This window comes from Denticeps clupeoides, chromosome 19 (genome assembly GCF_900700375.1).
Source record: "Denticeps clupeoides chromosome 19, fDenClu1.1, whole genome shotgun sequence".
NCBI classification, from domain to species: Eukaryota; Metazoa; Chordata; class Actinopteri; order Clupeiformes; family Denticipitidae; genus Denticeps; species Denticeps clupeoides.
In genome coordinates, this window is record NC_041725.1 from 17,731,413 (window position 1) to 17,743,736 (window position 12,324).

Here is a 12,324-nt window from a genome sequence, read left to right on the forward strand (position 1 = left end):
TTTACGTCAGCTGCTTTTAACCCATGAATAAATGCGCCCTCTTCTGCTGCGTTATAAAACGCCGACGCCAGGTGGCGCGCCTGAGCGGCGCCCCGCTCGGCGATCGACTGATCGCGCATGCGCGGCCCTTCGCTCGGGTCCACCGGAGAAGCGGCGGCGAGCGCTGCGATGTGACCGACGTTTGCGGGCTTTTGGAGCGCCGGTGAGTAAGTACTTCGCCCGTGTTCGTTATTTCGCTTGCGGCTCTGGGTTGTAGGGGATGTGTTTATTTTTTGTTTTTTTTTTAAACCGAGCTCTCGTCCGGCCTGGAGACCTGTAGCTCTCAAAATTAGCCAACTAGCCTCGACCGTGCGGCCAGCCACAGGCTGCATCGCCGCTAGACCCTCGCTTTCCCCCGTTTCGATAGAAAAAATGGCATTTTTTTTAATCGGACAACTTTAAAAGCAGCTTTTCAGCTTTTCAAGATGTAATATATTAATTACTTTGGCTCCCTGAGTCTTTAAAAGCAGTGGTTCTGCGGGCGGGGTTTAGTATGTACGTTCTGATTAACGTTTTAACCCGGATGCTCGACATTTACTTTTTAATCGAACTGAAGGAGGGATGAAGGCTCATTTGCGCCTCCTGCCACGTGACCGCTGGCCACGTTGCCATGACGATGTTCCCTCTGTCCAGGGCTGGGTTTGAAGGCGGTGGTCATCACCCCGCCCCATGGGCGGAGCTTTGCCGACCGTCCCTCAGCATGGCCGAGTGGAGAGGCGGGGAGGACGAGGTGCTCGCCATGATGAGCGCCCAGGACGGAGCGGCGAAGCCGGACGACCTGGACTCATTTAACCTGATCGAACCGCCGCCGCTGGACTGGAGGTCGGACTCCTCCAGCGACGACGCTTCTCCAGGAGATGATGAGAACCTTGAACTGCTCAGCGCGGATGATGTCATGAGAGGGTTTCGGCACCAGGGCGGTCTGTCCAGCTCGCTTTCTGAAGCCCAGGGTGCAGGGGACGGGACTGGACAGGAGGCGGAGGAGGACACTGAGATAGAAAGTGAGGAACGTGGACAGAATGATGTGGACCACTCCCACATACAGAACCTTCTCTCTCAGCTCCAGTCCCTCAACTCCACTCCTGCCCAAGAACAGATGCCTGAGGACCCCCCCGAGGACGCCGCCGTCCACCCTCCTGCGCCTGAACGCAGCACCACGTCTGGCCTGCTCTTCTCCGAGAGCCACCAGAGGGACCTGCTGGGGTTCCTGGAGGAACCTCCGGTCTCCTGCCGGACCGCCAGCGCCGGGGTGGACGCGGTGGTGTCCGTCTCCTACAGCCAGCAGGACGGGGGGCGGTCCTGGCGAGGCTACGGAGACGAGCTCCTGGTGTCGGGCTGCCCTGAGGAGGCGGAGCCTGACCTGCGGTGGCCGAGCGAGGGGGAGGAGTCGGCAGCTGCCAACGCGGATCCGGTGAGGGAGCGGGATTTTTTTCTGTGAAAACTTCCCGTTTTTTTTTTTTTTAAATGTGTTTTCGTTTCAGGAAGCCGAAGCTCAACCGTCCTATAAAGATGGTGAGAATGTCTTCCCTGCTGTTTTCATATGAATCATTGGGGCTTCCGATCCCAGGTCTTCTCCTGCCTCCTTAACTCCTCCTCTGCGCTCTCAGTACCGGGACCGTGCGACCCGGAAGATCTCCTGGACGGGGTCATTTTTGGGGCCAAGTACCTGGGTTCCACCCAGCTCCAGACGGAGAAGAACCCCTCCACCAACGCCCGCATGGCCCAGGCGCAAGAAGCTGTGGACCGGATCAAGGTCAGGGTCGCGGTTCCGGGTGTGGGCGGAGTTAAGGAATAATAATAATAACAACAAATAAACATTTACTCCCGGCTGCTAGTTTGTAAAATATTGAGCTCGGGTGCCATGTTTCGTGCGTTTTATTCTGTTTGTCGGTTGCGTGTGAACAGGCTCCGGATGGAGAGTCCCAGCCCATGACGGAGGTGGATCTCTTCATCTCCACCCAGCGTATTAAAGTGCTCAGCGCAGACACCCAGGTGCGTACGGGCCCTGGTCAACACCTCCTCCCGCCCGCAGAAGCTGATCCGCACGCAGCCGCCATATTTTATGACGGTGAACACCATGTAGAATATGAGCTGCTGTCGTTCGAGGGTGGCTGTTTCGGTCAATGATTTGTGTTTAGAGGCGCAGTGTGTAGGGACATCAAGGGGACCTCAGTGGCTCCTTTGCTGGGCAGTGGTGGCCTAGCGGTTAAGGAAGCGGCCCCGTAATCAGAAGGTTGCCGGTTCGAATCCCGATCCGCCAAGGTGCCACTGAGATGCCACTGAGCAAAGTACCGTCCCCACACACTGCTCCCCGGGCGCCTGTCATGGCCGCCCACTGCTCACTAGGGGAGATGGGTTAAATGCAGAGGACACATTTCACTGTGTGCACCGTGTGCTGTGCTGCTGTGTATCACAAGTGACAATCACTTTTACTTTATCACTTTATTTTACGGTTCGGGATTCAAACCCGCAACGTTCTGATTACGGGGCCGCTTCCTTACCCCAAATTAGATTATTGATGGATGTCTTTCTTGTCACCTATACAAGTGCAGCGAGATAACGTTTGGAGGAAAGCAGCAGAGGCACATTTAAACTAGGGTTAATAAGTAGAATGTAAGTAAAAAATGTAATAAAAGATCCGAGTCTAGAATATTTACAGTAAGCAGTGGGTAACAATTTGAGTTGTTTGTTAATAATTCTCACTTTACCTAATGGCAATGTATTTAAATATGTATTTGTGGCATCGATCAGATGCCCTTAACCAGAGCGTCTTACAATCAGTAGTTACAGGGACAGTCCCCCCCCTGGAGACACTCAGGGTTAAGTGTCTTGCTCAGGGACACGATGGTAGTAAGTTTGGTTTGAACCTGTGACTTTGTGCTCTTCTGCTTCTGAACAGACATAAACACAGCAAATTGGTTAAATTCAATAGTTTCTTTTAACCACATAATAATTGAGAAGACTCACATTTCCTTGGCAGGAATTTCAAGGTGGATTAACGTTCTGCATTGACCTTTGATTGTATTTGTTCTAATCATTCCTCAAAATGTTCACTTGCCTAATAAATGTGCACAGAGTATAATGGTAAATAACCTTGTTGTTGCGGCGCTGTCCATATTGCAATGTTTCCACAGGAGGCCATGATGGACCACTCCCTGCAGATGATCTCCTACATCGCTGACATCGGCAACATCCTGGTGCTGATGGCTCGCCGGAAACGGAAAGCCCCGGACTCGGGGCAGGCGGGCAAGCCGCAGAAGAAGAGCTGGATGATCTGCCACGTGTTCACCTCGGAGGACGTGAGTCGTCCGCGCTGGTCTCTCACACACCGCGGCACATAATCACCCCGGCGGCCAAAGCCGGAGCTCCAGTGATTTATTAAAGTGTGTCGCGTGTTGTAGATTACTTTTATTAAACGGAGCAAAGCACAGTCCCCACACACTGCTCCCCGGGCGCCTGTCATGGCTGCCCACTGCTCACTCAGGGGATAAATGCAGAGGACAAATTTCACTGTGTGCACCGTGTGCTGTGCTGCTGTGCATCACATGTGGCAATCACTTCACTTTCTAATGTTATACTCGCGTCTGTACCATGCGTGGTGATCTGTAGCGTGTCCTCCTTACCACCAGGAGTCAGTGTCGAGGCCACCAACCGAATTAATGAATGAATGCAGATCCCGCAACGCTGCCTCTATAAAATTACGCAGGTGTTGCATCCGTATACGTATACGGTGCGTACATTTTTGAGCGTGCACAAAAACAGGACACGGACCGTGGCTGTACGTACGTACACAGTTCACAGCACCCCCCATCCCGGTTATCTACGGCTTTCACGAGTGTGAACGTGGATGAAGTGGGAAGGAAGAGAGGAGTTAGTTCTATTGATGTCTTGTCAAATGCAGAACTCCCCGCTAATTTTACCCGGGTCACACTCGCCTGGGGTGGCGCGCCCCACAATCTTTGAAAAAGCTGCACTTCTTCTAACCTTCTAAAATCTTGCCCCCACGTCCAGGCGCAGCTCATCGCTCAGGCCATCGGCCAGGCGTTTGCCGTCGCGTACCAGCAGTTCCTGCAAGTCAACGGCATCAAGTCCAGCGACCTGAAGCCGGGCGAGTACTGCGACTTCCTGGGCGCCCAGGAGCTCTACAACGGCGACCTGGCGCACTTCTCCTGCTCCGAGAACCTGCGAGAGGTGAACACCGCTGCAGTCCTGGTAGAAAACCCCGGAAACAGGCCCGTGGAGTAAATTTCCCGTGACCGTCTCTGTGAAGGTGTGCATCTGTAAGGAGGCCGGGGAGATCCTGGGCGTGGCGGTGGTGGAGTCGGGCTGGGGCTCCATCCTGCCCACGGTGGTGGTCGCCAACCTGCTGCACGGGGGCCCGGCGGAGCGCAGTGGCCAGCTGAGCATTGGCGACCGCGTCATGTCCGTCAACGGCACCAGCCTGGTGGGCCTGCCCATCGACGCCTGCCACAGCATCATCCGGGTCAGCATGTTAATAAACTGGAATTTACATAACTAATTATTATTTATTTTTATAAAATATCTTATTTTTACAAGTTTAAATAAAAACTCTCAACATACAACAAAGATTTCATGAGCATTTATGTTGGTAGATTCTCACTGAAGGCATCAAAACTATGAATGAACACGTGGAGTTACAACACGTGGAGTAACAAAAAAAAGGTGAAATAAGTGAAAACATGTTTTATATTCTAGTTTCTTTGCTCTGATTACTGCTTTGCACATTCTTGGCATTCTCTCGATGAGCTTCAAGAGGTCGTCACCTGAAATGCTTCTCCAACAGTCTTGAAGGAGTTCCCAGAGGTGTTTAGCACTTGTTGGTCCAGCTCACCCCAAACCATCTGGATTGGGTTCAGGTCCGGTGACTGTGGAGGTCAGGTCTCCACTTTTTGTTAAGTACATAACGCCACATGTGTTCATTCATAGTTTTGATGCCTTCAGTGAGAACGTAAATGGTCATGAAAATAAAGAAAACACATTGAATGAGAAGTTGAGTCCAAACTTTTGGCCTGTACTGTATATATAGAGGCAGTGGTGGCCTAGTGGTTAAGGAAGGTTGCCAGTTCAAATCCCGATCCGCCAAGGTGCCACTGAGGTGCCGCCTGTCATGGCTGCCCACTGCTCACTCAGGGTGACGATTAAAAGCAGAGGACACATTTTGTTGTGTCACCGTGTGCTGTGCTGTGCTATGCATCACAATGGCAATCACTTCACTTTCACTTCACTCATATCGTAAATTAAACACCACGCTTCCCAGTGAAAGTTATTGTGGTCTGAAATTATTCCTCAACTCGTTTTCATTGAGGTTTTTCAAGCACACTTCTCTGTTCCTTACATATAAAACCCCTGAATTGAAGGTACTTATTTATTGCTTTTACGTCCTTATACAAGTAACTACTTAATCAGTAGTTACAGGGACAGAACCCCCCTGGAGACACTCAGGGTTAAGTGTCCTGCTCAGGGAAACGATGGTACTAAGTGGGGTTTGAACCGGGGACTTTCTGGTCTTCTGGTTCAAAGTAGAGTGTCTCACCCGCTAGGCTACTACCACCCTTGTTTAGATTTGTTTCTGAGCCCTTCAATTGTCATCATGCTATGTGTATCACTTTGATACAGGTCTCCAACTAATTATTTTAATATAATTTTCTTTGTTCTTCAGTGTAATAAATGTATTAAAAGAAAAACATTATTTTATCCCCTGAAGGAACTGAAAAACCAAACCCGGGTGAAGCTCAGCATCGTCCACTGTCCACCCGTCACCATGGCGATCATCAAGCGGCCTGAGCCCCGGTACCAGCTGGGCTTCAGCGTGGAGGACGGCATCGTGAGTTTTTTTTTCCCAGAATGCCGCTGCAGCGCATCCGTCTGCCGGTTTGTCTGCTGACCTGCGCTTTTCATCTGGCCAGATCTGCAGTCTGATGCGAGGTGGGATCGCCGAAAGGGGCGGGATTCGCGTGGGCCACCGCATCATCGAGATCAACGGGCAGAGCGTCGTGGCCACCGCCCACGAGAAGATCATCCACATCCTGACCCACGCCGTCGGGGAGGCGAGTCCGACCTCTGTCCGACCCCTGACCTCAGGGTGGGAAAGTCGCTGACCCGCTCTTCTCCTCTTCCCTCCACCAGATCCATCTGAAGACAATGCCGGCCTCCACCTACCGCCTCCTGACTGGACAAGAGCAGCCTGTGTTTCTGTGACGGCATCCGCTGCGTTTCAGGAGAGTCCGCGCCAGCGGCCGCGTTTACGTTTTTAAAACAAGGAAATATTTTAATACAGGTTTTTTAGACACAGATTTAGATATTTATTGAATTAGTCTCATTGAATTGTGCCTCGGCTCTATGCAATGTCAGAGGAGCTGGGCCACCAGGCCGTGACCCCTGGTGACCTGTGGCTCTGCCATACTCTGCTGTGCCACGCGTGCCATATGTAAAAAAAAAAAAAAGTATATATCCTACGGTTTTAAATGCTGCTGCTAAGTGCGCCGTTCAATAAAATGATCTACGCCAGGTACTTGTGTGTCTCTCCAGTGTGTGACCGGTCATCTCACTCACACTCAGAACCGCCCGGTCCTGTTACTCTGGGAGTCATGTCCTCGTCTCGGGGAGTTGGGGATGGACGCGAAGCTGAATGGACACACAGTGACGTTATTTACAGCAATAAACGGGACCAACACCGCAAGCAAAAATACTACCCGCAAATCAGAACATCAAACAAACACCAGCGGAGCAACCTGAACAGAACACAACTATAACACGACACAGTGGGCGAGATCCCTCACAGACCAAAAAGAGAATAAAATTCTTATTAAAACCATGTAATTACAATCTTACAAGTTGAGTCTACAATAGTACACTTGTAATTCACTGTAAATTCACTCTTAATTTTTTCCAATTCAGTGCAAGTTTGGGTTGCTTCACAGAATTACTCTTTACATCACATAATTTTCAACAATTTCAGAATCTGTATTCTGTTCAAGTAGATATCCAAACGTTCAAAAATGTTGCACTTCCTAATGACACAATCAAAGACTGATCAATCCCGGAACACCGGGAATACTCGCAGTTCCTCTGATTAACCCTTCCGGGACTGACTCAAACCAAGGTCTCCTTTTATCTCTTTTGGCAGCCAATCAGCCGCAGTAGGCGGAGCCTAAAAGGGAACACCGCACACAAATACATGTGGGAGCATCCAGGTTACGTCCAGGATGCACCCGCATGTGAATATGAAAGTGACTTGATTGTCATTGTGAAACACTGCAGCGCATGGTCACACAGTGAAACGTGTCCACTCTATTTAACCATCAGCCGTAGTGAGCAGTGGGCAGCCATGACAGGCTCCCGGGGAGCAGTGTGTGCGGTACCTTGGCGGCTCTGCATTCGAACCAGCAACCTTCTGATTACGGGTCTGTACCAAAGAGCCACCGTCACACAGTCAAAATTCACTTTTGCCCGTTCTTTATTGGGTTTTTTGATGTTTGTTGCAAAAATACATACGCCTGTCATGGCTGCCCAATGCTCACCAAGGGTGATGCTTAAAAGCAGAGGACACATTTCACTGTGTCCCCATGCGCTTCGCTGCAGTGTTTCACAATGACAATCACGTCACTTTCATCTAAATAAATAACACATTCATAAGATCATAATAAATATAATATCAGTTCAGTATGAAGGCCTGATGAATATTTGGTCTGGTTCTGTGTGTTCGGTCATGAACCCCGGCCGGTGGTGTTGGTCCACGCTGAGGATGAGGACGGATGATGTGAGGTCACGGAGAGGTTTTCTGTCGAAGAACCGGCCTTGCAGGCTGCGCTCCGCCTCTCCTGCTGGACTTCCTCACTCTCCAGCTTCCTGAGATACTTCCATCAGGAAATGAATCAGATACAAGAGTAGTTTCTACTAATTTATAATAATTATTGAAGAAAAGACATCACTGTGTAACAATACATTAGTTGAAGTCATTGTCCTTTCAGCTACATACATGTTAGACGCTACAAATTCCTGGTGCTGTATGTAGGATTTAAACAACATTACATCCTGACATGAAGTTCACGTGTACATAACATTACATAAATATCTGCAAAATCTTTATTTGGTTCATTTGCTATCTTATTCCGTGCTTGTGATGGCTAGGACTTTCTCATGTCAATCACGCCACCGGGGCGTGGCCTGCGCGGACAGGCCCCGCCCCTTGAGACACATTTCTCCTTCACGCCGGTTTCAATAGGAATCTGCCGTCTGCTCGCCATCTTTAGCGCCGAGACCGACCAGAGCTCGGGTCCGACTTTCCAGCCGCGATGGCCGCCAACCAGTTCAACAAGGGTCCGGCGTACGGACTGTCGGCCGAGGTCAAGAGCAAAGTGAGTCGTTTTCACTTCGCTTCTGCTTCCTGCTGCTCACGCCGAGAACTTGTGCGAAGTCTCGGGACGTGATATCTGGGCGTCGCCCGCCCCGCTTCTTCACAGTCCGGCTTGTAAAACGCTCGTACAACTTCCCCCCCCCAACTCCTTACTTGCTCTAAAACGGGATCCGGCCCGAGGTCCGAATCTTTTGTCCGCTTCGGATCGAAACAGGCGTCGCCCTCGGCGCGGCTACGAATCCGACCCAAAAAAAACCCCCAAAAAATCCCCCGATTCCTCTTCCCTGCTGCCGTTCGGCGTTATACGTTCCTGTCGCCAGGAAAGCCGGTGCCAGGGCATCTCCAGGAGTCCGGCTTCCATGATGGAACGATTCAGACAGGAATGGATGAATGAATGTTCCTCCGGGTGTGTGTACTGGTGTTATGGATTATGTATAAACGTGTAATTACGTGTATATACAGAACGGTCCTGGTCTTCTCTCCCCTCTCCAGATCGCCCAGAAGTATGACCCTCAGAAGGAAGAGGAGCTGCGGATCTGGATCGAGGACGTGACCGGCTGCCGCATCGGCCAGGACTTTCAGAAAGGCCTGAAGAGCGGCGTGGTCTTGTGCGAGTGAGTTAGTTTAAATGGTGTCTACTCATAAAAGGAAGTCTGTCCAACTCTGCCCCGTCCTGTAGGTGATCTTATCAGTATCAGTATTACTCTCTGGTTTTTCACGGGACACCCTCTATGCTACTGAATGCTAGTGCCTCTCTCTCTATGGCACAACACTATGTCACTTTTTCAAATCACTTTATATGATTAATGTCACTTTACGACACCTGTCACAGTTACTTATTATTTATTACTTATTTTCTGCTCTATTGCTGCTCTTGTTGCTTTGAGCCTAGGGATATATAAAGTTTTAATTTATTTTATCGTAGAGCGTGGTAGTAGCCTAGTGCGGTAACACACTCGCCTATGAACCAGAAGACCCAGGTTCAAATCCCACTTACTACCATCGTGTCCCTGAGCAGGACACTTAATCCTGAGTGTCTCCAGGGGGGGACTGTCCCTGTAACTACTGATTGTAAGTCGCTCTGCATAAGGGCGTCTGGTAAATGCTATAAATGCAATACCACTACGTTCCTGAAGAGGCGACAGTGAGCCACTACAGCGACTCCACTTCTTACTAAATATTATTTTGTGATAAAAAACCTTCCGTTCCTTCCAGCAGCTTTTCTTCATCTGTGTTTCACGGTTGGTAAAGAAAACGTCTCCGTTCTGTGCAGACTGATCAACGTGCTGCAGCCCGGCTCGGTCAAGAAAATAAACAAGTCGTCCCTGAACTGGCATCAGGTGAGCAGATCCGGTTTCTGTCCCGCAGCCCCGGCGTGGCACGCAGAGCCGAGCCGGTCCTCTGGGAATAGGGCCGGGCGAGGGGGGGGGGGCGGGCCCGCGACCGCGGTGCGTCCGGGCGGCCGCCGTAATTGCGAGGCTTGCAGGCTGCCGCCAATGCAGTGCGGTTGCCACGGCGCTAGTTTGGCCCGGTGAGACGTTCTCGGCGAAATTAGAGGGCAAGCTCTACAGGGACGGAACTTGGTAATAAAAAAGTGTCTCAGAATAGCCGAGTTCCAGAAAACAACTTGCATGAACCCAAGTCGCATTTTTACATTTTTTAATTTTCAGCTGGAAAACGTGTCGAACTTCATTAAAGCCATCACGGCGTACGGAATAAAGCCCCACGACATCTTCGAAGCCAACGACCTGTTTGAAAACGGAAACATGACTCAAGTCCAGACCACCCTCCTGGCCCTGGCGGGCATGGTAAGGGCGACTGTGGCTGGGTCCTGCAGATCCTCATTTGCCGCATTTTTTTACACCGTTTACGTGATGCGTGTGTGTGTGTCGAGACGCAGGCGAAGACGAAGGGCGTGCAGTCGCGGGTGGAGATTGGGGTGAAATACGCCGACAGGCAGGAGAGGGCCTTCGACGACGAGAAGATGAAGGCGGGGCAGTGCATCATCGGGCTGCAGGTGAATACGCAATGCCGGGCGCGCCCGTGGGGTCAGAGCCATTCGCTTATATTCTCTCTCTCTCTCTCTCTCTCTCTCTCTCTTTCTCTTTTCCTGTAGATGGGCACCAACAAATGCGCCAGTCAGGCGGGGATGAACGCGTACGGCACCAGACGACATTTGTATGACCCCAAATCCCACGTCCTAGCGCCCATGGACAATTCGACCATTGGCCTGCAGATGGGCACAAACAAAGGGCGCGAGCCAGGTACTATTCAAATCGCAATTAGTGAACAAGTTGAGGAAGAGACTCTGGAAGAGTGTAAAACCCACAACTAAACCTGATTAAAAAGTGAAAGATCTCCTACAAGCAAAGGTCTACAGATGGAGAACTACACTACTCACAATAAGTTAGAGATATTGTTATTTACATATGTGAATATCTGAATTGGAAAGAGATAATGTATCAGAATAAACACCATTTTCATTAGTTCAATATTTATTACCCCAAAAATATAGACAATAACAGGGATAACCCCAAGTAACAAAAATTTGACACCATTTGTCGCAATGACAGCTTGACAGCGATGTCTCATGCTCCTCAATAGCCTCATCGAGGCAATGCGTTCCACTATGTGTTACGTGGAAGCGGTGCCCTTGCTTTTAAGGAAGCGGCCCCGTAATCAGAAGGTTGCCGGTTTGAATCCCGATCCGCCAAGGTGCCACTAAGCAAAGCACCGTCCCCACACACTGCTCCCCGGGCGCCTGTCATGGCCGCCCACTGCTCACCAAGGGTGATGGTTAAAAGCAGAGGACACATTGCGTTGTGTCACCCTGTGCTGTGCTGCAGTGTCTCACAATCACTTCACTTTCAACTTATTGTGAGTAGTGTATAGTATATTGTGGCTCAGAGAACAACAGGAGAACAGAGTCTTTGTCTTCTCGTTCTGCAAGAACATTTAGTGTAGAGTGCTGTACATTGCTGTGCCGTAATTACACCCTGTAATACAATAAATACAGAACCTCTGTCATCCAGCGTAGCATTTAATTACTTTTGTGACAGGCTGGCATGACCGCTCCTGGGACTCGGCGGGCCATCTATGACCAGAAGATGGGCACTGAGAAATGCGACAACAGCACCATGTCCCTGCAGATGGGCTACACCCAAGGGGCCAATCAGAGCGGCCAGAACTTTGGGCTGGGCCGACAGATCTACGATGCCAAGTACTGCCCCAAGGGAGAAATGGCGCCCGAGGAATATGGCATGGATGACGCCGGCTATGGTCAGGATGACCAGGACCAGGGCTATGTTGGCCACTAGGCCCAGAGCGGAGAAGGCGAGAGGTGACCGTGCTTCAGCTCTGCAGCAGCCATGCGGCCAACGCGTTCCCAGTGACCAGGTTTCAATTGAAAGGTTCTGCGCTGGGGGCGACGGGGCCCATTTTTAGTATTATTATTATTCCCTTTTCTCACACAGAAAGATAATGTTATTACGCTGCTCCGTCGTCCCAGAATAACAGCCGCATTCCCCCCCTGCTCTCGCCATTTTTGTAATCCCTCGTATCTCAGCAGCACGCCGCTTCGAAACCAAATTGCCGAATGTGACGCTGTTACCAGCATCGTGTCTGTTTTCTTTTATTACCACATCTCATGATCCAAAACTAATTAAAGACATTCCAGCGCGCCATTGAATATGTTGAATATAGTTTTTATTCGTCAGCTCTTCGTCTGTGGGTGTTCGAAAATATGCCATTTTTGTACCTTTGTATTGTAATTAATAAAGATAATCTATTGTCTGATTGCACTGTGTGGCTGTTTTTCTTATTACTGGTCGGGTCGCCGTGGAAAAAGTCGCCCAGTCGCTGTTGTTGACCTGCCGCCGGCGGACACGCCCCTCCGCGCTGGCATCCAA

General features: G+C 50.4%; 2 protein-coding genes across 4 annotated transcripts; both read left to right on the top strand.

Moving 5' to 3' along the window:
- Positions 1–6,571, top strand: LOC114769465 (amyloid-beta A4 precursor protein-binding family A member 3). Of its 2 annotated transcripts, none has more exons than XM_028962495.1 (11): positions 1–202; positions 673–1,450; positions 1,521–1,551; positions 1,647–1,792; positions 1,945–2,031; positions 3,174–3,338; positions 4,051–4,230; positions 4,310–4,522; positions 5,765–5,884; positions 5,967–6,107; positions 6,187–6,571. In XM_028962495.1, the coding sequence occupies exons 1-11, from the start codon at positions 24–26 to the stop codon at positions 6,256–6,258; spliced, it is 2,112 nt and encodes a 703-aa protein (XP_028818328.1). In that variant the 5' UTR covers positions 1–23; the 3' UTR covers positions 6,259–6,571. The 2 variants fall into 2 exon arrangements, with proteins under 2 accessions (XP_028818328.1, XP_028818330.1); XM_028962497.1 differs by having other exon boundaries at positions 119–206.
- Positions 6,572–8,240: 1,669 nt separating this feature from the next.
- Positions 8,241–12,212, top strand: LOC114769493 (calponin-2-like). 2 transcript variants are annotated; one of them, XM_028962557.1, is made up of 7 exons: positions 8,241–8,417; positions 8,909–9,030; positions 9,690–9,756; positions 10,087–10,224; positions 10,311–10,433; positions 10,533–10,680; positions 11,476–12,212. In XM_028962557.1, the coding sequence occupies exons 1-7, from the start codon at positions 8,355–8,357 to the stop codon at positions 11,514–11,516; spliced, it is 702 nt and encodes a 233-aa protein (XP_028818390.1). In that variant the 5' UTR covers positions 8,241–8,354; the 3' UTR covers positions 11,517–12,212. The 2 variants fall into 2 exon arrangements, with proteins under 2 accessions (XP_028818390.1, XP_028818391.1); XM_028962558.1 differs by having other exon boundaries at positions 8,242–8,417; positions 10,317–10,433.
- Positions 12,213–12,324: the final 112 nt, after the last annotated feature.